This window comes from Aureococcus anophagefferens (genome assembly GCF_000186865.1).
Source record: "Aureococcus anophagefferens unplaced genomic scaffold AURANscaffold_13, whole genome shotgun sequence".
NCBI lineage: Eukaryota > Pelagophyceae > Pelagomonadales > Pelagomonadaceae > Aureococcus > Aureococcus anophagefferens.
The window spans coordinates 569267-591707 of record NW_008705573.1 but is presented as its reverse complement, the minus strand read 5'-3'; the positions used below and the strand labels follow the sequence as shown (position 1 = coordinate 591707).

General features: G+C 74.9%; 5 protein-coding genes across 5 annotated transcripts; 2 read left to right on the top strand and 3 right to left on the bottom strand.

Annotated features, from left to right (window-relative positions):
- Nucleotides 1–8422: 8422 nt before the first annotated feature.
- AURANDRAFT_28523 (hypothetical protein) lies at nt 8423–9412 on the bottom strand (the record flags this gene model as incomplete). Its single annotated transcript, XM_009039952.1, has 1 exon — nt 8423–9412. One exon carries the CDS (start codon nt 9410–9412, stop codon nt 8423–8425), a length of 990 nt encoding a protein of 329 aa, XP_009038200.1.
- A 3514-nt stretch (nt 9413–12926) lies between these two features.
- On the bottom strand, nt 12927–13505 carry AURANDRAFT_65155 (hypothetical protein; the record flags this gene model as incomplete). Its single annotated transcript, XM_009039951.1, has 1 exon — nt 12927–13505. The coding sequence occupies one exon, from the start codon at nt 13503–13505 to the stop codon at nt 12927–12929; it is 579 nt and encodes a 192-aa protein (XP_009038199.1).
- Nucleotides 13506–14410: 905 nt separating this feature from the next.
- On the top strand, nt 14411–15322 carry AURANDRAFT_65154 (hypothetical protein; the record flags this gene model as incomplete). Its single annotated transcript, XM_009040091.1, has 1 exon — nt 14411–15322. One exon carries the CDS (start codon nt 14411–14413, stop codon nt 15320–15322), a length of 912 nt encoding a protein of 303 aa, XP_009038339.1.
- A 704-nt stretch (nt 15323–16026) lies between these two features.
- On the top strand, nt 16027–16374 carry AURANDRAFT_28438 (hypothetical protein; the record flags this gene model as incomplete). Its single annotated transcript, XM_009040092.1, has 1 exon — nt 16027–16374. The coding sequence occupies one exon, from the start codon at nt 16027–16029 to the stop codon at nt 16372–16374; it is 348 nt and encodes a 115-aa protein (XP_009038340.1).
- Nucleotides 16375–16624: 250 nt separating this feature from the next.
- On the bottom strand, nt 16625–21519 carry DMT2 (hypothetical protein; the record flags this gene model as incomplete). The annotated part of the gene is made up of 4 exons (XM_009039950.1): nt 16625–17371; nt 18346–18580; nt 18988–20178; nt 20390–21519. The coding sequence occupies 4 exons, from the start codon at nt 21517–21519 to the stop codon at nt 16625–16627; spliced, it is 3303 nt and encodes a 1100-aa protein (XP_009038198.1).
- Nucleotides 21520–22441: the final 922 nt, after the last annotated feature.

Below are 22441 nucleotides of genomic sequence, written 5' to 3'. Positions count from 1 at the left end.
TGGCTGATTTGCCCAAAAGTGAATTGGCATTCGAGATGATGGCTGACAGTTGAGGCCCCCCGAACGGCGCGTTGCGGTGCTCCTCGACCACTGAACCGCCGCCAAAACCCACCTCGAAGCACGCGCGCACACGCCTGCGAGCGCGCGCGCCCATGAGCGACTCCGTGGACAGCCTGCGCAAGGCGCTCGTGGAGGCGCGCGCGCGCCACGAGCAGCAGAGCGCGCGCGCGCTGGCCCTGCTGCGCGAGAAGGACCTGGAGATCGAGGCGCTCAAGTCGCCGCCGCCGACGCCCGCGCGCGGCGACCTCGGCGAGCCCGCGCTCGCCGCGCGGCGCGTCGCCGAGTCGCTCCGCGACGAGGCGCTGTCGGCGGAGCGCGACGCGCGGCTCATCGCGGGCGCGGAGCGCGACGCGCGCGGCGAGATCGACTGGCTGCGGCGCACGGTCGCCGCCCAGCAGGAGCGGCTCGACGAGCTCCTGCGGACGCCGCGCGACGACTCGCGGCCGTCGAGCGAGGCGTCGTGGCGAGCCGCGGAGCCGCTGCCCTCGCTGCCCGAGTCCGTGGGCTCGCCGCTGTCGCCGCCGCCGGCGGCGGCGGAGCCCTCGTCGCGGCCCGCCGCGGCGCCGGAGCTGCCCGCGGCCGTCGCCGCCGCGCGGCGCCGCCGGTCCGAGCGGCGACCCGGCGACGGCTCCGAGACGCCGGCGCTCTCCTCGGCGGCGCGGGAGACGCCGGCCTTGTCGTCGGCGGCGCGCGGGACGCCGGCGCTCTCCTCGGCGGCGCGAGGGACGCCGGCGCTCTCCTCGGCGGCGCGAGGGACGCCGGCGCTCTCCTCGGCGGCGCGAGAGACGCCCGCGCTCTCCTCGGCGGCGCGAGGGACGCCCGCGCTCTCGTCGGCGGCGCGGGAGACGCCGGCTTCGTCGTCGTCGACGGCGCGCGAGACGCCGCCGGCGCCGCCGCGGGAGACGCCGGCGTCGCGCCCGCCGCGGGAGACGCCGGCGTCGCGCCCGCCGCGGGAGACGCCCCCCCCGACGCCCGCGGTGTCGCCGCCGGACGAGTCCGCGGCGCGCGGGCTCCGGGCCGCCGCCGCCGCGGACAAGGCGCAGCTCGTCGCCGCGCGCGCGAACGTCAAGGCCCTGCGCGAGAGCGTGGCCTCCGGCCTCGCGGCGGTGGCCGCGGGCGCCGCGGCCTTTGACGCGCTGCGCGCGAGCGCCGCGGACCGCGACCGGGCCGCGCGCGCCGCGGTCGCCGCCGCGCGCGCCGGCGCCGACGACCGGGCCGACGCCGCGGCGCGCGAAGCCGAGGCGCTCGGCAAGGCCCTGGCCGCGGCGCGGCGCGAGGCCGACGACGCGCGCGCCGACGCGGCCCGCGAGCGCGACGCGGCGGCGCGGGCGGCGGCGGCCGTCGAGGCCCAACTCGACGACGCGGCCAACGCGCTCGACCTCGCGCGGCGCGAGAAGGCCGCGGAGCTCGCCGTCGAGCTCGTCGACGAGCTCGACGCGCAACGGGCGGACGTCGCGACGCGCGAGGCCGCCCTCGCGCGGCGGGGCGCGGCCGTCGAGACGCGCGAGGCCGCCGCGGCCGCGGCCGAGGCGCGCGCCGCGGCCGCGGACGAGGCGCTCGCGGCCGAGGCCGCGCGCGTCGCCGCCGTGGAAAAACGCGCGGAGCGCGACGGCGCGCGCGAACTGCGGCGCGAGCTCGAGGTGCGCGAGCTGCGGCGCGCGCTCGCGGCGGCCGTTTCGGACCTGGCCGCGCGCGACCGCGACGTCGCGGATCTGCGGGAGGCGGCGCCCGCGGCCGCGCCCGACGAGTCCGCGGCCGCGCGCGCGGTCGCGGACGTGCTGCGCGAGGCGCCGGCGCCGGCGCCGGAGCGGGGGCCCCTCGCGGCCCTGTCGGGCGACTTCGCCGCGCAGCTCCGCGAGAAGGACGACCAGCTGGAGAGCTGCCGCGCGTCGCTCGACGTGCTCCGCGAGTTCGTCGCCAAGGGCGACGGCGACGACTCCGTCGCGCGCGCGCTCGGCGCGCGCTGCGCGGCGCTGACGGCGCGGCTCCACGAGGAGATCGGCCACCGGGGCCGCGGCGACCGGCGGAGCGCGCGGTGCCGGTCCTTTGAGCGCGAGGGCGCGGACGAGCGGTCGCGGCGGAACCTGCGCCTGGCCCTCGACGCGGCGCTCGCGGCGAGCGGCGCCGTCGAGGCGCGCGCCGCGCGGGCGCTGGCGGCGCGCGACGACGGCGCGGCGGCGCTCCTCGCGCGGTGCCGCGTCGCCGAGCGCGCGGCGCAGGCCGCGGACGCGCGCGCCGCGGATTGTCGCGACGCGCTCGACGCGGCCGTCGCGGCCAGCGCGGACGCGCCGGGCGCCGCCGACGCCTTCCGCGCCCTGCGGCCCGCGCCCGCGGCGCCCGCGGAGCCGCGGGACGCGCGGCGGCTGTTGGACGCGAGGACCGCGGACGTGCGGCGGCTGGAGACGGAGGCCGTCGCGCTCGAGGCCCGGGTCGCGGCGCTCGGCGCGGCGCTCGCCGACGAGCGGGCCCACGCCGACGCCGCCGCGGACCGCGCGAGCGCCGCGGAGCTCGCGTCCTTCGCCGTCGCCGCGGACGCGCGCGCGGGCGCGGCCGCGGGCAAGTGCGAGCGCTGGCGGTCCTGGGTCGACGACGTGCTCCGGCCCCTCGGCGGCGGCGACGACGTCAACGCGGCCCTATACGAGTCCAAGGCCGCCCAGGCGCGCCTCGAGGCGCGCCTCGAGGTCTGCGACCACGCCGCCGACGTCGCCGCGCGCGACCGCGGCGAGCGCCGCGCGCGCGCGGGCGACGGCGTCGGCGCGGACCTCCGCCGCGGACGCGTCCGCGCGCGACGCCGCGGCGCTCCGCGCGCGCGTCGGCGAGCTCGAGCGGGCGGCGACGGCGGCGAGCGAGGCCGCGGCCGCGCGCGCGTCCGCGGCCGCCGCGCGCCGCGACTCGGCGACGCAGTGCGCCCCGGCCGACGACGCCGGCGCGGCCGACCAGGCCGCGTCGGTGCTCGAGCGGCTCCGCGCGGTCGCCGGCGAGCTCGCGCGCGCGGACGCGCCGTCCGCCGACGGCGACGCGCTGCGCGCGCGCGTCGCGGACGCGGAGGCGGACGCGGCGGCGGCCGACGAACGACGGAAGCTCGAGTCGGACGCGCGCCGCGCCGCGGAAAAGGCCGCGCGCGCGGCCGAGGAGGCGCGCGCGGACCTCGAGCTCGAGCTCGAGCGCGCGCGCCTCGCGCCGGCGCCGCCGCGCGCGCCGGAGGCCGCGGCGGTCGCCGACGCGGAGGCGCGCGCGGACCGCGAGCGCGCCGCGCGGCTCGAGGCGGACCGCGAGCTCGGCGCGCTCCGGGCCGCGGCGGGCCGCGGCGAGGGCCGGCTCCTCGGCGACGCGCGGCGCGCCGCCGACGACGCTTCGCGGCGCGCGGACGCCCCGACGCGAAGCGGCGGAAGGCGTCGCTCGAGCAGACCAAGGCCGAGAAGGACGAGCTCCTGAGGAACTTCGAGGCCTGCAGCCGTAAGCTCGAGTCGGCGGAGCGGTCCGCGAAGCGGCTCACGAGCCGCCAGGTCGCGCTCAGGTCCGCGCTGCGGACGCCGCTCAAGGCGCCGCCGGACGAGAACGCGCGCGCCGCGGAGACGCCGCCGGAGCCCGCGAAGCGGAGCCCCGCGGCGGACCGGGCGTCGCGCGAGCGCTTCGCGGCCCTCAAGAAGCAGGCCGCGGCGGTCGAGGCCCGGGCGGAGGAGCGGGAGGCCGCGCGGGAGCTCGCGGAGCGGCGCGCCAAGGACGCGCGCGCGGCCGCGGCGCGCAAGGAGGTGTCGCTGCGCCTCGCGCGCGCGAAGCTCGCGGCGACGTCCGAGGAGTTCGCGGCCTTCCGGGACGCCGCGGGCGCCTGGCGCCGCGAGGCGTCGCGGCGGCTCGACGCGCTCAAGGCGCGCGCGGCGAAGGACGACGACGCGGCGGCGCTCGACCGCGAGCGCGCCGTCGACGCGCTCGGCCAGTGCCGCGCGATCAAGGACGTGCTGCGGGCCGTCGGCCTGGACCTCGCCCGGGGCCTGGACCGCGCGGCCGCGCGCGCGCGCGACCTCGAGGCCGGCGGCGGCGGCGCGGGGCTCGTCGCGGCCAGGGCAGGAAAAGAGAGCGAAATTCCCAACTTCAAGGGCTCCTATCTCGGCCGTTTTCCACTCGTTTCGGCTGGATTTTGGACGAGCGATCATCTCTTGGAACGGTCTCGAAGCGTGGATGCTTTTTTCCGGAACGCGCGCGCGCGGAGCACTCACGTTGAAGCGACGTTGAATCTCTCTTTTCCTGCCCAGGTCGCGGCGTCGCTCCTCGACCTGTCGCCGCCCGAGGTCGACGACCTGCTCGGGAGCCTCCGCGGCGACGTCGGCGGCGGGGCGCCGCCGGCGGCGAGCGAGGCCGCGGCCGCGCTCGCCGCGGCCGTCGACGACGCGCTCGACCCGCTCGACGAGCGCGCGCTCCGCCGCGCGATCGAGGCCGTCGTCGAGGAGCGCCTCGACCACGAGCGGACGCTCGGCGTCGCGCTCGGCGCGCGGGGCGGGGCCCACCCGGCCGCGGGCCTCCCGCGGCGCGCGCCGCCGCCGCCGCCCGACGACGGGCCGCCGAGCGCGCGGTCGTCGCTCGCGGACGACGACATCCTCGCGCGCCTCGGCCTCGGCGACCTCCGCGCGTCCCTCGAGACGGACACGGACGACGACGACCGCCGGGGCGGGGTGGCCGCGCGGTAACCTGTTCGGGCGCGCGGCGAGGAAGACCTCGAAGCGGAGGAAGAGCTGGCGGCGCGCAATGACTGCAATGCCGGTGCTGAAGTCGGTGGTGCATTCATCGCCATGATTCGCAGGCAACACGGGCTAAAACTGCTTTGGACACGACCTCGGGCAGTGCCATAATGCTGCCCCGCGCGGGCGGCCCGCCCCGCCCCTCGCTCCGAGATACGTGAGCGCACCATGCTGCGCATCGTCGTGGTCGCGGCCTGGGCCGTCGCCGGTGCCGCGGGCCAGTACGCGACCGTCGGCACGGTGCGTCGCCCGCCGCCCGCCGCCGCCCCCCGCGCGCGCGCCCGCGCGCACGCGCGCGCGCCGACCGCAGGGCATCTGCCAGAACGCCGACGACAGCGAGTCCTGGTCGACGACGTACCTGAACGCGAACCACGGGTCGCTGCCCCAGACGTACTCGACGACGGGCAGCGCGACCTGGTACAACTCCGGCGCGACGATGCCGAGCGGCTTCTGCAACTGCGCGTCCGTGGCCAATTGCTACGCCGTCTGCGCCGCCATCCCGGACTGCGCCTACTTCGCCGTGTCGGCGACGTTGTCCTGCTACGCGTGCTTCGCCAGCAAAACGTGCGCGACGCGCACGACGCACGACTACGCGAGCTACCAGATGCTCCTGCCGACGCCCCAGCCGACGCCCCAGCCGACGCCCCAGCCCACGCCCCAGCCGACGCCCCTGCCGACGCCCCAGCCGACGGTCCACTGCTCGGGCGTCTCGTTCACCGGGGCGACCTACGAGCTCCGGTGCACCGTCGTCGACAGCGGCGGCCTGAACAACACGGCCGTCGCGTCCGTGACCGTGGGCCGGTCGCCGCTCGTGGCCGCGCGGCTCGAGAGCCAGGTGCGGCGCATCAACGAGATGAAGATCAAGCCGAGCCAGAAGGCCGTGACGTCCCTCGAGGGTGCCGCGCGGCCCCACGAGTTCCGGTCCGAGCTGCTGGAGAAGCTGAGGAGCAATCTAGACCGGCACCTCGCGCGCGTGGACCGCCAGTTCCTCTTCTGGCACGACGCGGCGGAGTGGTGCTTCCTGAAGCTGCCGGCCATCGAGGAGGCCAGGGCCGTGCTGTCCATGGACCCGCTCCTCCGCGCGAAGGCGCGGGACCAGGTCTGGCCCATGATGCTCGCGGTCCTCGCGCGGAAGCAGGAGATCGAGCCCGACGTCTGGCGCCGCGACGACGAGCCGGAGCCCGCCGCCTCGTCCTCGCCGGAGCCCGCCGCCTCGTCCTCGCCGGAGCCCGCCGCCTCGTCCTCGCCGGAGCCCGCCGTGAAGCCGGCGCCGGAGCCCGCCGTGAAGCCGGCGCCGGAGCCCGCCGTGATGCCGGCACCGGAGCCCGCCGTGAAGCCGGCGCCGGAGCCCGCCGCGCCGAAGCCGGCGGCGCCCGCGCCCGCGCGGGAGCCCCCAAAACCGCGGACGCCGGAGCGCGGAACGCCCCGCGCGCCGCCGAGCTCCCAGCGCCGCCCCGCCGCCGAGGCACCGCCGCGGGAGCCGTCCGTCGACGAGCGCGCCGCGCGCGCCGCGGAGGCGCGCGCGGCGTCGCCGCCGTCGCACCCGCGCTTCATGACGGTCGCCCTCCAGCGCCCCAAGGGCTACCACCGGAGCGGCGACGAGGCGCTCTACCAGTACCACGGCGTCGAGGAGTCCAAGGGCGACGCCGAGCCGTCGCTCGCGGAGCGCGGCGCGCTCGCGGAGGCGCGCGCCGCGGAGCCGCGGCGGCCGCGGTTCATGACGACGACGGAGCGCCCGCGCGGCTTCCACCGCGCCGAGGACGAGGCCATGTACCACTACGAGGCCCCGGCCGTCGCCGAGGACCGGCCGGCCCACGTCCACGCGGAGGCGGCGACCGTCGCGGCGCGCGCGGCCGACGCGGACGCGGCCCGGGCCGCCGAGGCCGCGGCGGCGGGCAGTCCGCCGCCGTCGCGCCAGCGCTTCATGCGCTCCATCTTCCGGCCGCGCGGGTTCCACGGGGACCGGGGCGAGGAGACGGAGCAAAGCGTCGACCGCCGCGCGGCCGCGGCCGCCGCGCTCGCCGCGCGGGAGGCCCTCGACGCGCGGGACGCGGAGGCCCGCGCGGGCGTCGCGCACGAGGCGGCCACCGTCGAGGCGCGCGCCGCCGAGGCCGCGGAGGCGCGCGCGGCGCGCGGCGCGGCGCCCCGCTACGCGGGCGCGCTGCACCAGGCGCGCGGCGCGCACGCGCCGGCCCTCGAGGAGCGCGTCCAGCGCCGGGCGGCGCCGCGGCCCAAGCGCCAGGCGCCGGCGCCCGCGCGGTCCCACGGCAGCACGCGCGCGCAGATCCGCGCGGCGATAGTCGCGGGCCGCAAGCGGGCCAAGAAGGAAGCCCGCGGCGGCGCCCGAGGCGCCCGGGGTCGCGGACTCGGTGCCCGAGGAGCCCGGCGTCGCGGAAGCGAAGCACGCCGAGGAGGAACGAGAGGCCGCGCCGGAGCCCGCGGGGCGGCGCGAGGCCGAGGCCGAGCCGTCGACGCCGGGCCACCGCCTGTCCATGACCGTCACGCTCGAGGAGCACGAGCACGTCGAGGACGTCACGCCCGTCGCCCCGAAGCGCGATATCACGCCGCGGCGCACGCTCATGTCGTCGCTGCGCGCGAGCCTCCGGGGCGCGCTCGGCGACGGCGCGGCCGCCGCGGCGGCGCCCGCGGCCGACGCCGCGGCCCCGGCGGCCGACGCCGCCCCCGCCGCCAAGTCCGCGGCCGTCGAGCTCGCGGAGGAGATGGAGCTGCGCCGGAACGAGTGCGTCGTCTGCCTCGACGCCGCCCGCGACGCGACGATCATCCACGGGGACACGGGCCACATGTGCTGCTGCTACGACTGCGCGCTCGACCTCAAGTGGCGCGGCGACCCCTGCCCCATGTGCCGGCTGCCCATCGACGCCGTCATCCGCCAGTATTTTAGTTAATAAACATATGTCTGTGGACCCGTCGGACGCGAGCCCGCGCGCCTACCGTCGCAGGTGGCGGCTCAGGTGGTAGTTCGTCGACGCCTTCTGCCCCTTGCGCTTGCTCTCGGCCTCCTCGCCCGCGGCCTCGCAGGCCTCGCGCGCGCGCACGACCTCCGGGTGGTCGACGTCGAAGTCGTGGTCTGCGGAGGGGCGGCGCGCGTGGGCGGGCCGCGCGGCCGGCGCGCGCGGCGCGCGCGTCGAAGGCGGAACCGGGCGCGGCGGGCGCGCAGGAGAGCGCGGCCATGAGGTCCATGAACTCGCGGTGCGCCGGCGGCTGGAAGCGCTGCTTCATCTTCGCGGCGATGCGATACTCCCTCATGGAGATGGACTCGAGCTTCGGGAGCTCGATTCGCCGCGCCGGCGTCGCGTGGAGCGCGCGCGCCAAGGGCCGCGCGCAGAGCCGTCGCAGCATGTTTCGGTCCCGACGCTGGCGGCGGCCACCTCCACACGGCTGCCAGTCGCCACAGCCGTCGGCGTGGGCGCCCAGCGCGCCTCCGCCGTCGCCCCCGAGGCCTCCCCCGCCACGTCCTCGGCCACGTCCTCCGCCGCCGCGTCGCTCGACCGTGTCGCGAGTGTTAAACTATTTCCAGTGGTCTGCTTCGGGGGCCGCGGGCGGGGCTCCGCGGCCCCGGCGGTCCGGCGGCCGCGGGTCCGCGGCCGCGGCCGCGTTTGGGGGCTCTACTTGGGGAAGAGCATGGGCTCGATGGTCTTCCAGAGCACGGAGAACATGGCGCCCTGGATGCCGTTGGAGATGAGCTTCGTGCCGAGGCCGCGGCCGAAGAGGCCCCAGACGCCGTCCTTGGCGACGATCTCCTTGATGGCCTTGGTGTACGTCATCGTCGTGTCGGCGTTCGTCTGCTTGTAGACCTTGAGGACGCGGATGGAGTTGGACGAGCAGTCGGAGACGGCGGAGGCCGCGAAGCCCTGCACGGCCCGGCGGCCGAGCTTGGCGACGCCGCCGAGGGGCTTGCCCTCGGAGTCCGTGGTGGGCAGCATGTCCTCCATCTGGTTGTACGTCGCGAACCAGGGGTAGTAGCCGACGATGTTGGCCATGACGGCGCCCGCGCCGCCGTTGTAGAGCACGAGGGGCCCGCCGGAGGCCATCTTCGTGCGGAGGAGCGCCATGCCCTTGGCGCCGTCGGTCTGGAGCGTCGTCTTGAGCGTGTCGATGGGCATGAGGAAGAGGCGCCAGCTCGCGGCGGAGACGGAGCAGAAGGCCGTCTTCGCGTAGGCCGGTAAATCCTTCGTCGAGTCGTACTCGTTGAGGATGACGAGCGTGCCCGTGTTCGCGGCCGTGTCGCCGAAGCGGCTCAGCGGGCCCTGGAAGAGCGCGGGCACCAAACCCCGGTAGAACCGCGTGATGCCCGCGGGCGTGCTCCCGCTCTCCTTGTAGAGCGCCTTGATCGCCGTGATCGTGCCGCTGCCGTAGCGGTACTGGTAGTTGACCGTCGTGCGCATCCACATGAGGCAGAGGATGTTGAGGCCCATGGCGACGCCGCCGGCCGCGCCGGACGGCAGCGCGCGGCTCGCGGCCTTGGACAGGACCTTGCCGAGGTCCGGGCCCTCCTTGCCCGCGGGGATGACCAGCGGCGCACCCAGCGCGCCCGACGCGGCGACGCCCAGGACGTTCACCTGGGCCCGCTCGTGGGGCGCGATGGGCTTGCGCATCGACATGGCCTGGGCGCGGGTAAAGGCGGTCGCGGCGCGCGCGAAAACGCCCCCGGAGCCGCGCGCGTGGCGCGCGCGCGCGCGGACGCGCGCGGACGTGCGCGATGGCACGGACGCCGGCCGCGGACGCGCTAGTGGACAAGGCGAGACGCGTCGATTATACGGAAAGGCTGACGACGCTCGCACCTTGGGGCCGGCGCGTTTCCAATGTCATTACCATCACCCGTGCGCCAGTGCCGCCGTCAAGAATGTGAGTTGCAGCCCATTCGAGCTTGTGTCCACTCGCGCGAGGTGCTTCTCGCCTGTTCCCGCGCACGCGCGCCGCCTCTTGACCTGCGCAGCCCCGAGCGCCCAGCATGGAGGGCTGGCTCTACAAGAAGGGCGCCGTCGGCTTCGGCGGCGAGAAGAAGCGGTGGTGCGTCCTCGAGGAGAAGGGCTCCCAGGGCGTGCTCCGGTACTACGGGAAGCCGGACCTCAAGTCCCTCAAGGGGTCCATCAAGCTCGCGGAGATGACGGACGTCGAGGAGCACGGCGACGCGACCTTCGACGTCGCCTGCAAGAACCGCGTCTTCCACCTCCGCGCGGAGACAGTAGAAGACGCGAAGCGGTGGGCGACGTACCTCCGGGCCAAGTCGCAGGGCGTGCCCGCCGCGAGCCCCGTGGACGACGACCGCGAGGTCACGGGCAGCCCCTGGCTCGTCGACGGCGTCTGGCTCGACGGCAACGCGCCCGCGCCCATCCGCATGGTCGCGGACTTGGGGCACCTCGAGGGCATGCGCAACGGCCAGCACTGCGCGCACGTGCGCCTCGCGGACGGGTCCACGTTCTCCGTCGACGGCCTCACGGTCGGCGGCGCGGGCAAGGAGGTCGCCGCCGCGGGCGAGCACAAGCTCCTCGCGTCCATCGCCGAGGGGCCCACGCTGCCGCTCGCGTCGGCGCCCGCGGCGGCCGCGGCGCCGTCGCCGCGCGACGCGTCCGCGGCGGCCGCGGCCTTCGCCGGGGCCTGCGTGCTCCTCTGCGCGCGCGTGCCCGCCGTCGCCGCCCGCGCCGACGCCTTGGCGGTCGCGCTCCTCGCCTACGCGGCCGTCGCGGCGCTCGCGCGCGCGGCGGCGGCGCGCCGCGCGGCCGCGCCGCCGCCGGGCGGCTACGGCGCGCTCGCCGCGACGGCGCCGTCGGCGACCTACGCGCTCGTGCTCAAGTCCCTGTCCCCCGAGAAGGTCGCGAAGAAGCGCCGCTGCAGCAGCCACGCGGCCATCGAGCCGTCGCTCCTGCCCACGGCCGTCGGCGGCGGCCTCCCGGCCGTCGCCGAGGAGGCCGGCGTCGACTTCTCCGGGAGCTACAGGCTCGACCTCGCCGCGTCGGACAACCCGATGGAGATGCTCGCGGCCCTCGGCGTGTCCTGGCCCAAGCGCAAGGCCATCTCGATGGCGTCGCGCGCGGTCCACATCGAGCACGACCACGACGCCTGGACGGAGACGACCGTCGCGCCCGGAGTCACGCGGATCACTCACCTCGACCTCTCGGGCGCGCCGACCGTCGTGATCTCGCCCGTGGACAAGAGCGCGGTGACGATGACGTCGTCCGTCCAGGGCGACGCCGTCGTCACGACGAGCGCGTACCCCCCGGGCAGCGGCAAGGCCCAGCACGTCGCCCGGACGCTCGAGGGCGGCGGCGCGCGCTACGTCGTCGTCAACAAGCTCACCGTCGGCGACCGCGAGATCAAGGTGCGGTCCGTCTTCAACCGCGTCGCCCACGACTGAGCCCCGCGAGACGGACCCACGACCGAGCCCCGCGAGAACGGAGCGCGCCGCGCCGCGGTGTAACGGGGGGAGGGGCGCGCGCGGCCGCGGCCGCGGCGCGGTCCGTCTAGCGCGCCTACTGGAACTGGGAGACGTCGACCGTGAGGAGCGACATGAGCTTCTTGACGTAGGACGTGGCCTCGGCCTTCTTGGGCTTCCAGATCATGAGCTTGCCCGCCTTGACCGTGGCGCAGATCTCCGCGTCGCCCGCCGTCGACGCGACGGAGAACACCTTGGAGCCCGCGCGGATGGACTGGACCTGCACGCCCTTGCCCGGGTTCCAGAGCGTGAGGCGCTTGTTCCAGCCGCCGCTCCAGAGGCCGTGCGAGTTCCAGCAGAGGCAGGAGCAGGGGCCGTCGCCGTGCTTGAGCGTGACCTGCGCGGACCCGCCGCCGACGCGGAAGACGCGGACGACGCCGTCCGCGTAGGCGCACGCGATGCGCTTCGAGTCGGGGGAGAAGCGGCAGTCGTTGACGGCGTGCTTCTTGCCCTTGCCCTTGAGCGCGGACCCCTGGCTGTAGACGTGGACGACGCCGTCGTCGCCGCCCGACGCGAGCTGCTCGCCGCAGGGGCTCCACGCGACGCAGTTGCAGTCGTCGTCGTGCTCGCTGTGCTTCTTCTCCACGGCCAGCTCGCCGCCGCCGGACCAGACGATGACGCTCCGGTCGCAGCCGCCGGACGCGAGCTTGCCCGAAGACGGGTGCCACGCGACGGCCGTGACCTGCGGCGGCGCGACGCATTTAACGTCGTCGTTGTTTCCGCGAGGCGCGCGCGACGCGGTGCCGCGGCGACGGCGGCGCGCGCGCGCGCCGGCGCCGTTTGTGAAGTCGCGCCGCGCGCGTCCCGCGCCGGGCCGCGACGGCGGAGCCGCCGTGCTTGTTCAGGGTCTGCACGCACTCGCCGTCGCGCCAGATCTTGACGAGGCCGTCGCCGCCGCCGGAGGCGATGGTCTTCTTGTCCGGGGCGACGCTCACGGCCGCGACGAAGGCGCCGTGGCCGTGGTACTTGACCGACTCCGTCGCTCCCGTTCCCACTACCGACACCGTGTTGTTGAGGCCGCCCCAGACGAACTTCTTGTCGTGCTCGCCCTCGTCCTCGTTGGGCATGACCGTGAGGCAGATGGCCCACGACGTCTGCAGCACGATGTCCTCGCTGTGCTCCCACGTGACGGACATGGCCGCCGCGCGTTCACGGAGGCGGCCGGGGGCGCGCGCGACGAAAGGGCTCGGAAGTCGGCGACCGACGGCTCCGGGGCGCCCGCGTCACCGCATGCGCGGGCGGCGCTGCGACGGCGTCCGCCCCTCCCCGCGCGCCCGGGACGACCGCCGCGCAGAGAGCCAGCGCCGTGTGAAGCCTGAAACGCCCATTGATACCGACGGCACCATCGCGAATTGAACCGCCTCTTCGATCGCGATCGTGGGGCCGGCAACTGGGCCGCGCGTGCGCGTCGTCGGTGACTCCCCACAGCACAAAAAACCAAAACCATTAGGCCCAGCAAACGCAACCTGCCACCCTCCGTCTTGCGGCCCCATCGACGCCGATTTCGATGCGAAGTACATCGTCGAGGCCGCGGTCCGGAGGTGCGAAAGGAACGCGTACTAGTATCTTCACTTATTTGCTATGTGAAATCAGTTTTCGGAAAAAATGTACTGCAGGCGCGTGACCCCGTCGACGAGGGGCCATCCCGAGTACTTCTTTCGTCTGGAAGACTCGATCTAGCGCGCGCGTCGCCCCGGGCCGCCGCGGCCCTTCCAGTTGGCGCCGAGGTGGCTCGTCGGGCCGGCGTGGCCGAAGTAGCGCTGGAAGGTCGCGTCGTCCGCGGCGCAGCGGCACCGGGCCTCGCCGGGCCCGCCGTTGAGCGCCGCGCGCGCGAGGCCCGCGCGCGCCTCGGCGGCGCCGGCGGCGAAGAGGAGGCTGAGCTGGTCCCGGGGGACGCCGGCGTAGAGCTCGCGCCACCAGCGCTCGTTGAAGTAGCACGCGGCGAAGCCGTGGCGCCGGAGGACGACCTTGCCGTAGGCCGTCTCGGGCCGCGCGCCGTAGGACCGCGCCTGCGCGTCGACGCGGCGCCGGAGCGCGGCCGCGTGGGCCTCGTCGCGGAGCCCGAGCCGCCGCCGCAGGTAGCGGAACACGTAGTCGGCCTCGCCGGCGAGCGACCGCGGGAACACGAACGTCGCGAGGTCCGCGGCCCGGAACGCGGCGAAGAGCGGCGACACGGGCCGCTCGACCTGCGCGATCGACGCTCCGACCCGACCGTTTCGACGCGAGCTCTTCGGCCGTGCTTCGACGAGAGCCATCGATCCGTCCAAGAATCGGCCGAATCGACGTCGGTTCGACCGAGCGAGAGCATTTCAAACGTGCGGTCGGGACGTCCCGAAGCGGCGGCCGTTTCCCGCGCGGCGCTCGACGCGGACGTTCGCGTCGACGTAGAGCGACGCCGCGTAGCCCGGCAGGTAGCGGTGCGGCCGGAGCTTGACGTCGCGCGAGAGGCACTGCGCGCCGGACGCGAAGCCGCCGAAGGACCGGCCGACGCAGTCGTCGAGGGGCGCGCCCGGCCGCCGGCGGCGCCGCGCCGCGGACGCGTTGCGCCAGACCGGCGGCAGCGGCGCGGCCGTCCACGGCGTCGCCTCGCCGAGGCGCTCGACGGCCGGGCAGCTCGCGGCGTCGCAGAAGAAGAGGAAGTCGACGCCGGCCTCGGGCGCCGTCGCGTTGAGCAGCGCGGGGTCGAGGTCGTAGCCGCCTAGGGTGGCTCCGCGTGCGCCGCGCGGCGCGGCGCGGCGGACGCCGGGCGGCGGGACCCGTGCTCACGGTGTAGACCGCGAGGCCCCTCGTCGGCGCCGCGCGGGCGCCGCGGCAGCGGTCGCGCGCGCGCGCGTCGGCGCGGTCCGCCTCGGCGTCGCGCCGCAGCCGCCGGCAGCAGCGGCAGGGCGCGCCGGCGGCGTCGTCGCAAAAGGTCGAGTACTCCTCGGCCTCGGCGATGACGTTCGCCGCGGCGCAGCGCGCCGCGACGTCGCCGCGGCCGGGCAGCGACGCCTCGTCGCGCACGCAGGTCGCCCGGGCGAGCGTCGCGGAGCAGGTGGTCGGTGCGATGAGGGATATGAAGAGGAATGCGAGCATCACATCGTTTAGGCTGCCCTCTTCAACCCGTTTCGATGAACTGCACACAGCCTTCAGCCGTGCGACTCACAGCACGCATTCGCGCATGGCCTGGCTCGCGCTCGCGTCGCTGGCCGTCGCCGCGACGGCGCGGCAGCCGCGCAGCGCGCTGCGACCGACGGCGCGATCGCTGCCGCGGCCGCTGCGGCGCGTGCCCCGCGGCGGCGACAAACTCGATGACATCATCACGATCGAGCCGCTGCCGCTGGCCGGCCAGGTCGCGCTCGTCACCGGCGGCGGCCGCGGCATCGGCGCGGCCATCGCGCGCGCGCTCGCGACGCGCGGCGCGGCCGTCGCGATCGTCTACCGCGACGACGAGGCCGCGGCGGCGGCGACGGCGGCGGCGCTGCCCGGCGCGGGCCACGCGACCTACCGCTGCGACGTCGGCGACGGCGACGCCGTCGCGGCCACGATCGCGGCCGTCGAGGCGGACCTCGGCGGCCTCGACGTCGTCGTGAACAACGCGGGCGTCTTCGTCGAGCACCCGATTTTGGAGACGACGTACGCCGACTGGCGCGCGAATTTCGAGGCGACGGCGCGCGTGAACCTGCACGGTCCCGCGAACGTCTGCTACTGCGCCGCGCGGTCCATGGCCGCGCGCGGCGTCCGGGGCAAGATCGTCAACGTAGGCTCGCGCGGCGCGCTCCGGGGCGAGCCGCGGTGCCCGGCCTACGGCGCGACGAAGGCCGCGCTCAACGCGCTGAGCCAGTCCCTCGCCGTCGCGCTCGCGCCCGCGGGCATCGTCGTCGCCGTCGTCGCGCCGGGCTTCGTCGAGACGGACATGGCCGCGGCGGTGCTCGCCGGCCCGGACGGCGACGGCATCCGCGCGCAGAGCGGCTTCGGCCGCGTCGCCACGGTCGACGAGGTCGCCGAGGCCGTCGCCTTCTTCACCTCGCCGGGCGCGACCTGGTGCACCGGCGCCGTGCTCGACTGCAACGGCGCGAGCTACCTGCACTAAAACTTGTAGTACTTCCTTTCGTCGTCGCCGCTGGAGCAGACCGGGTGCGCGTCGGCGACGAGAGTCAGCACGATGAAGGCCTGGCGCAGGTCCACCGTGCTGTTGACGCGCGGGTAGGGCCCCGAGCGCGCCACAGCCGACCGGAGACGCCGAGGGAGGCGCCGTGGACGGCGTCCTTGGCCATGAAATCACTTCACGCTCAAATCAACCCCCGGCGGAGGGTACCCCGGCCAGACTGCCGAGAGCGAGGCAGCGATCAGCGAAGCTCAGTCGGCATGGAGCAGCGTCCGCGACAAGGGGGGCGCCATACGCGCGACTTTTGAGTGGCTCACGAGAGATGGGGACGACGGCGGGCGACGGCGGCGCGGCTGGCGAATTCGTGAAGACGGCGCCGCGCGCCGCTTCTGGCGAGCGGTGCTGCTCGACCATCTCGTCGCGGCAACGCGGCCCCGGAGCTGCGGGGCCGCCGCCGCCGGGGCGGGCGCGGACCCTCTGGCGGAGCGTGGCGACGGCGCGCGGCGCCGCTTCGGCGAAGCCGCGCGTCGTACACCACCTCCGCGCGGCGACGCGGCCCCGGAGCTGCCGGGCCGCCGACGCCGGCGCCGGAGCCGGGCCGCCGCACGATACGCCCGGGGGGACCGAAAGGTTTTTTCAAACAGCCGCGAGAGAGACGGCGCCGCGACGTTCCCCGTTCCGTAGGCACCATGGTGAAAGGTCAGCGGTCCGCGGACCTCGTCACGCGCGACTACACCGTCAACCTCCACAAGCGCCTCCACGGCATCACCTTCAAGAAGAAGGCGCCCCGCGCCGTCCGCGAGATCAAGAAGTTCGCGCAGTCCATGATGAAGACGTCCGACGTCCGCGTCGACGCGAAGCTGAACAAATTCCTGTGGTCGAAGGGCATCCGCAACGTGCCCACGCGCGTCCGCGTGCGCCTCTCGCGAAAGCGCAACGAGGACGAGGAGGCGTCGGAGAAGCTCTACACGCTCGTCCAGCACGTCGAGGTCACCTCCGTCAAGGGCCTCAACACCGAGGTCGTCTCCGACGTGTAGGCGCGACGTCACACCGCCGCCGCGGGCGGCGACGTAACCGCCCGTGCCAACTAGCCTTCCGTGGCGGGGGCAGCCGCGCGATTGCCGTCGGGTGCGGGGCGATCATGCCGAGGCCGGACCTGGGGCCCGGCGGCGGTGACCCTCTCGAGGGACCGTGGCGGTAGAGAGCCGCCGCCGTGGCTGGAGTCGGACGGAGCCACATTCCGCGGCCTTCGCGCCGTGGCTGGAGGCGGACGGCGCGGTCCGAAACTTACGCGAAGGGCGGGAAGTAGCCGCCGGCGGCGATCCACGTCTCGAAGTCGACGCCGAGCTCGTCGCGCCGCTGCGCCTCGAGGTCCTTGAGGTGGCGCACGAGCCTACCCGCGTTGATCCGCCGCGCCTCGCCGGGGACCGAGAACGTGTTCGAGTGGTAGTCGCCCGCGGGCCGGCGGTGCCAGGCGTAGCCGAAGTCGAAGGCGCGGTCGAGGCCGCCGGAGAGGTTCGCGAGGCGGTCCAGCACGATCTCGCACTTTTTCGAGCACCCGCCGCGGCCGCGCTTCACGAAGCCGAGCGTCGGGTGGCGGAAGCGCGCGCCACCGCAGCCGGCGCCGGGCAGGCCGTGCGTCGCGTAGCGCGCGCACGCGCGGCCCGGCGCCGGGTCGTCGGCGGCGTCGCCGTCGTCCGGCTCCTCGGCGGCGTCGTTCGCGTCGTCGTCGCTGTCCTCGTCCTCCTCGTCCTCCTCGTCCTCGTCCTCTTCCTCATCCTCATCCTCCTCCGCGTCGTCGTCGTCGCCGTCGTCGTCGCTCGCGGCGGCTTCCGCCTCCGCGTCGTCGTCGTCGTCGGACGCCGCGGCTTCCGCGGCCTTGCCGGTCGACGGCGGCGCGTAGCGGTCCGTCGAGGAGCGCCGCCGCTTCTGCTCGAGGGCCGGCGAGGCCGGCGCAAGGTCTCGCTCGCCCGAGGTCAGGTGGTCGCCGAGCATGCGCTCCACGCGGCGCCGCTTCTTCTCGCGCTGCGCCGCCTGTTGCGCTTGTTGTTTCTGCGCGCGCCAGGCTTCCTGCACGATGTCGCTGCGCGCGTCCATGCCGAGCATCGCTGCGATCGCTTCGGCGGACTGATGATCCATTGCGATCTCCGCGGACTGATGAGCCATTGCGCGCTCGACCAGACCTCGACAAGTTGAAGGTGAAGTTACCTGTAAGATTAGATTGCCAACGCCAAGTTTAGTTTCCAAGAATTGTGCAGTGGAGCGCAGGAATGCTCACTGCTCGTGGCAGTCGATGGCAGCCCCCTTTCCGTGTGCAATGATGCGTCGACCATGACGACGTGCTAGCCCAAAAAAATGTCGCCGCGCGCCGGCTCGCCGCGGTCGCTGCCCGGCGACGCCAAGGCCGGCGGCGACAACGGCGCCTACGACGCGGCGGCGGGCCTCACGTCGCTGCTGGCGACGCTCGGCGAGCCGCGGTCCGTCGAGGCGACGGCGCTCGCCGTCGCCGCCGGCGCCGTCGCGCGGCGCCGCGTCCCGAAGCGTCGTCCGAGAAGCGCGCGACACCCCGCGCCGCCGCCCGCGAAGCGCGCGAAACCCCGCGCCGCCGCCCGAGAAGCGCGCGAACCCCCGCGCCGCCGCCCGCGAAGCGCTCGCCGCCCCGCCCCGCAGGTGCCCATGGCGGAGATCTTCGCGCTGCTCGCGGCGCTCGCCGGGCCCGGCCCCGTGCCCGGCGGCCTGCCCGTGCGCCTGAGCGCGAGCCCCTTCGCGAACTTCGAGGAGGCGCACGCGGCCTACGTCGCGTCGCGGAGCCGCTACAACCGCGGCGGCGGCGGCGACGTCGCGGGCGCGTCCGTCGTGTCCGTCGCGTTCCAGTCGCCCGTGAACGGCGAGCTCTGGTGGGCGCCGGGGGACGCGCTGCGGGGCGTCGCCGCGCGGCCCATGGCGCGGCGCGTGCGCACGGGCGAGGACGCGGGGCGGCTCCACGGCTACCGCGGCCGCCAGTACACGCTCGTGACGCGGTCCGGCGTGGGCGAGGTGCCCACGGCGGACCGGGCCGCGGACGCGTCGCTCGTGCAGATCTGGCGCGTCGACGGCGCCGGCGCGGGCGCGGACACGCCCGCGACGCTCCCGCGGACGCCCGTGTCCGCGGCGCGGACCGTCGGCGACGACCCCGTGGCGCTCCGGCGGCGCATCGCGGAGCTCGAGCGCCAGCTCGAGGCCGCGCTCCGGGAGAACGAGGAGCTGCGGAAGCGGGTCCCGGACCTGGAGCCCCTGAGCGACTCGCACCGGTCCCTGGACAGCGGCGAGCTGTCCATGCTCGGGTCGCTGCACCGCCTCTTCGACCGCACGCCGCCGGAGAGCTTCAACAGCGACGGCGGCTCCTACTTCGGCGCGCGCGCGTCCTTCGCGTCGTTCCTGTCGCGGTCCCAGAAGAACTCGCCGCCGTCGGACGCGCCGGACTCGCGGCCCCTCGACGACGACGTGCTCCTGCCCGAGGAGGCGCCCGCGTCGGACCTGTCCATGTACCCGGCGCTCTTCGGGTCGCCGAACCCGAGCCCGCGGCCGCTCGGGCCCCCGAACCGCAAGCGCCGCGCGTCCGTCTAGCGCGTTCTTAGAGCTCCGCCGCCGCGGCGCCGGGCCGCCGGAACGCGCGGCCGAGCGCGGCGCCGAGCGCCGCGAGCGGGCCCGCCCGCGCCGGCGCGGCCGCCGCCGGGGGCGCCGCGTAGGCGAACGCGGGCGCCGTCGACGCGTTCGCCGCGTGCGCGAGGCGGAAGGCGTCGCGGAGCGCCGCGGCGTGGAGGTCCGAGCGGAAGAGGCCGTTGCGGTCGCGGCCCCGCTCGACGAGGCGGCGCACGCGGTCGTGGTAGGGCCGGTCGTTGGCGTGGCGCGCGGCGATGCGCACGTAGTCGTCGACGCCGTCGGCCGCGAGGTGGCGCGCGATGTCGTAGGCGCCCGCGAGCGCGCCGCCGTAGGACGCGCCGTCCCCCGCGTCCGGCGCCTCGTCCCCGCCGCCCGCGTCGTCGTCGTCGTCGTTCGACGAGCCGTCGTCGTACTCGTAGGGCGGGTCGGACAGCGCGACGAGGTGGCTCAGGGCGACGCGGCCCGCGAGGTGTCCGCCGTCGCGGCGCGTGATCACGGGGACGCCCGCGAAGAGGCAGTCCAAGCTGCTCGTGTGCGCGCCGTAGGGCCACGTGTCCAGGCAGGCGTCGATGAGCGGCAGCCGCGCCTGGTTCTCTCTGTCCGTCGGCGCGAAGGCGCCGAAGATGAGGCGCGCCGGGTCGAGCGCGCCGGCCGGCGCGTCCCTCGAGCCCTCGCGTTTCTGACGCACGCGGTCCGCCGCTCCCTCGAGCGCGCGCCGCGCGCCGTCGACGCCGCTCCTGGGGAACTCGAGCAGCCAGAGCACGCTGCCCGGCGCGTCGAGGAGGATCGTCGCCCAGGCCTCGACGACGCCCGGCGAGAGCTTCTCGAACTTGTTGAACGACGCGTAGACGAACGGCCGGTAGCCCGCGCCGCACCAGGGCCCGAGGTCGCAGGCCAACGGTAAACCGTGGAGGCGCCGTTTCTCCATCTCGTCCTCGCCCATGACCAGCGACGCCGCGCCGGCGACGGACCGGCGCGGCGCCGACGGGCACTGCGTCGCTTCGTCGTCGACGGCGCCGTAGAGGCCGCGGTGCGAGTTCGAGAAGAAGCCGACGCCGCGCGGCGCGTACAACAACTTCTCGTCGAAGTGGCGCGCGTGGTACTGGGGCACGGCGACGTCGTCGGCGTAGAGGTAGTCGACGAGCAGCGACGTCTGGGGCGCCATGTACTCCTGCACGTGGACCTGCGCGCGCGCGGACCTGTGTGGAAATCAACCACTGGTTTGGGGGGTCCCCACCAAACTTCAGAACTCTCTATCTCAATCAAATCGAAGTCGATTCGGCTGATTTTTAGACGGATCGATTGCTCTCGTCAAGTTCTCGAAGCACAGCGAAAGAGTCTGGTCCAAATCGTTCGATTACGCGCACATTGAAGTCGGGTTGAATATTTGATTTCCACGCAGGCGCGGACCGGAGCGCGAAGACCTCGGACCGGCGCTTGTCGTTGTTGTTGCGGCCGTCCATGTCCACGAGGACGTCGTTGCGGCCGCCGCGCACGACGGCCAGGGCGTCGTCGTCGCGCCGGACGCGGACCCAGTTGTGTTCGCCGACGGCGGCCCGCATCTTTTCGTACCAGGGGTCGCCGTCGTCCGACCCGTCGGGCGCGACGTCGTAGACCGTCAGGTGCACATCCTCGAAAGCCGCGAGCTCGGCGAGCACGTCGCGGACGAGCAGGGACAGCGCCGACCCGCGGAGGCGGCTCGCGACGACGCCGACGCGGAGCTTGCCGTCGGCCGCGGGGGCCGGCGGCTCGAACGGCGCCGCGGCCCACTTGCTCGCGGCGATGAGGACCTCCGCCCGCGCCTCGGCGAAGGCGACCTGCAGGAGCAGCTCCGGGGAGAAGGACGGCAGGTAGTGGAGGAAGCCGACCTTGAGCGCGCCCTGCGCGACGCCGTCGGCCCGCGACGTGAAGTTCCGCGCCATCGCCGCGTAGCGGTCCAGGTAGGCGAGGTACGCCGCCGGGTCGTCGCCCCAGGCCACGGTCTTCGCGCGGAGGTGCACCTCCTCGGAGACGAGCTGGAGCTCCTCGGGCGAGCCCGGCCGCCGCGTCGCGATCAAGTCCGGGAGCAGGCGGAGCGCTTCCGCGTGGTCGCCGCGCGCGAGGAGCGGCAGGAGCCGGTCCACGGGCGTCCGGGCGTCGCCGAGGAGGACCCGGAGGTCCGCCAGGATCGCGTGGGCGCCGAGGTCCGGGCACTCGTTCGCCGCGGTCGCCGCGAGCGCGCCGACGCGCTCGCGGTTCGCCGCGTCGCCGCCGAGCTCGCCGCGCGCGACGTCCGCGGCCTTGAGCAGGAGGCCGCACTTGCGGGCGGCGTCGTCGGCGACGAGGTGGGCGACGTGGGCGTAGAACGCCCACTCCTCGCCCGTGTCCTTGAACGAGGCGATGCAGAGCTCGAGAGCGCCCTCGACGCCGGCCTGCGACGCTTTCCAGAACGCGACGCGGGCCTCCTCGGGATGGCCCGCCGCTCGCAGCGCGACGCCCCGGTCGTAGTCCTCGTTGGAGGATGCGGCGGCCGCGAGGGCGAGGAAGAATGCGCGGATCATGGCGAGAGCTCGAAAATCTCACCACAAAAGTTACTAGTAAACAGGAGGACGCCGACGCCCGACTGCTCCGCGCCGCCGTCTGTAGAAGCGTGTGTCTGCCGCCACGAGACCCAAAGCATGGCCCAACAGTACCGGCAAGGGAGGGCCTCGACCCACGTGCGGCGATGGCCCAGGCCGGCGCCGCCGTGGGCTTCCCAGGGGAGCAAAGAATCCCAGGGGAGCGAAGAATGGTCTCCCGGCTGCCGTCGCCCGTGTCACACATGGTACCGCAATTCGCGTCGCTCCTTCGCCAGCGGCGGGAACTTGATCGCGACGGCGACGGCGACGACGACGATCAGGACGTCTCGGAGGCCGCGGCGGAGCTCCTGGTCTTGGAAAATGCGAATTTCGATACGGACGACGAGGCCGAGTATGACTGGGTCGACGACTATTCCAAAACAAAAGAGCTGAGCTTCTTTGCTGGGCTCGGTATGACGCAGTTTCGCGCGGCGCAGTTCGCGCTCGTCCGGCAAGGGTGCGTCGGGCTCGAGGACGCGTACGTGGGCGACACGGATGGAGGTTAAATCCGAAAGAGTACGTGGATTATTATTACTGCGCCGAGCCCTTCGCCTCCGCTCGAGGTGGTAACTTTACCGAACTGCTGCGCGAAAGCGTGCTTACCGAGTTCGTCTACCGCGAGTTTCCCTCGTCGGACGGATTCGACGAGCTGGCCACCTCGTGCCTTCGGGACTTTGGCGAGGGCGTCTTCGATAAGCTCGTGGACCTCGCCCGCGATGCTCGGCACGGCTACTTCCCGATCACGAGCGTTCTCATGCTACGCGCGGTCGAGCTGCACATGCTGAGCATCGGCGCGGCCGCGGCCGAGCTGCCCTTCGCGGTCCGCGCTCGCGCGTCTCATCTGCGCGCCGACGTCTTCGAAAGC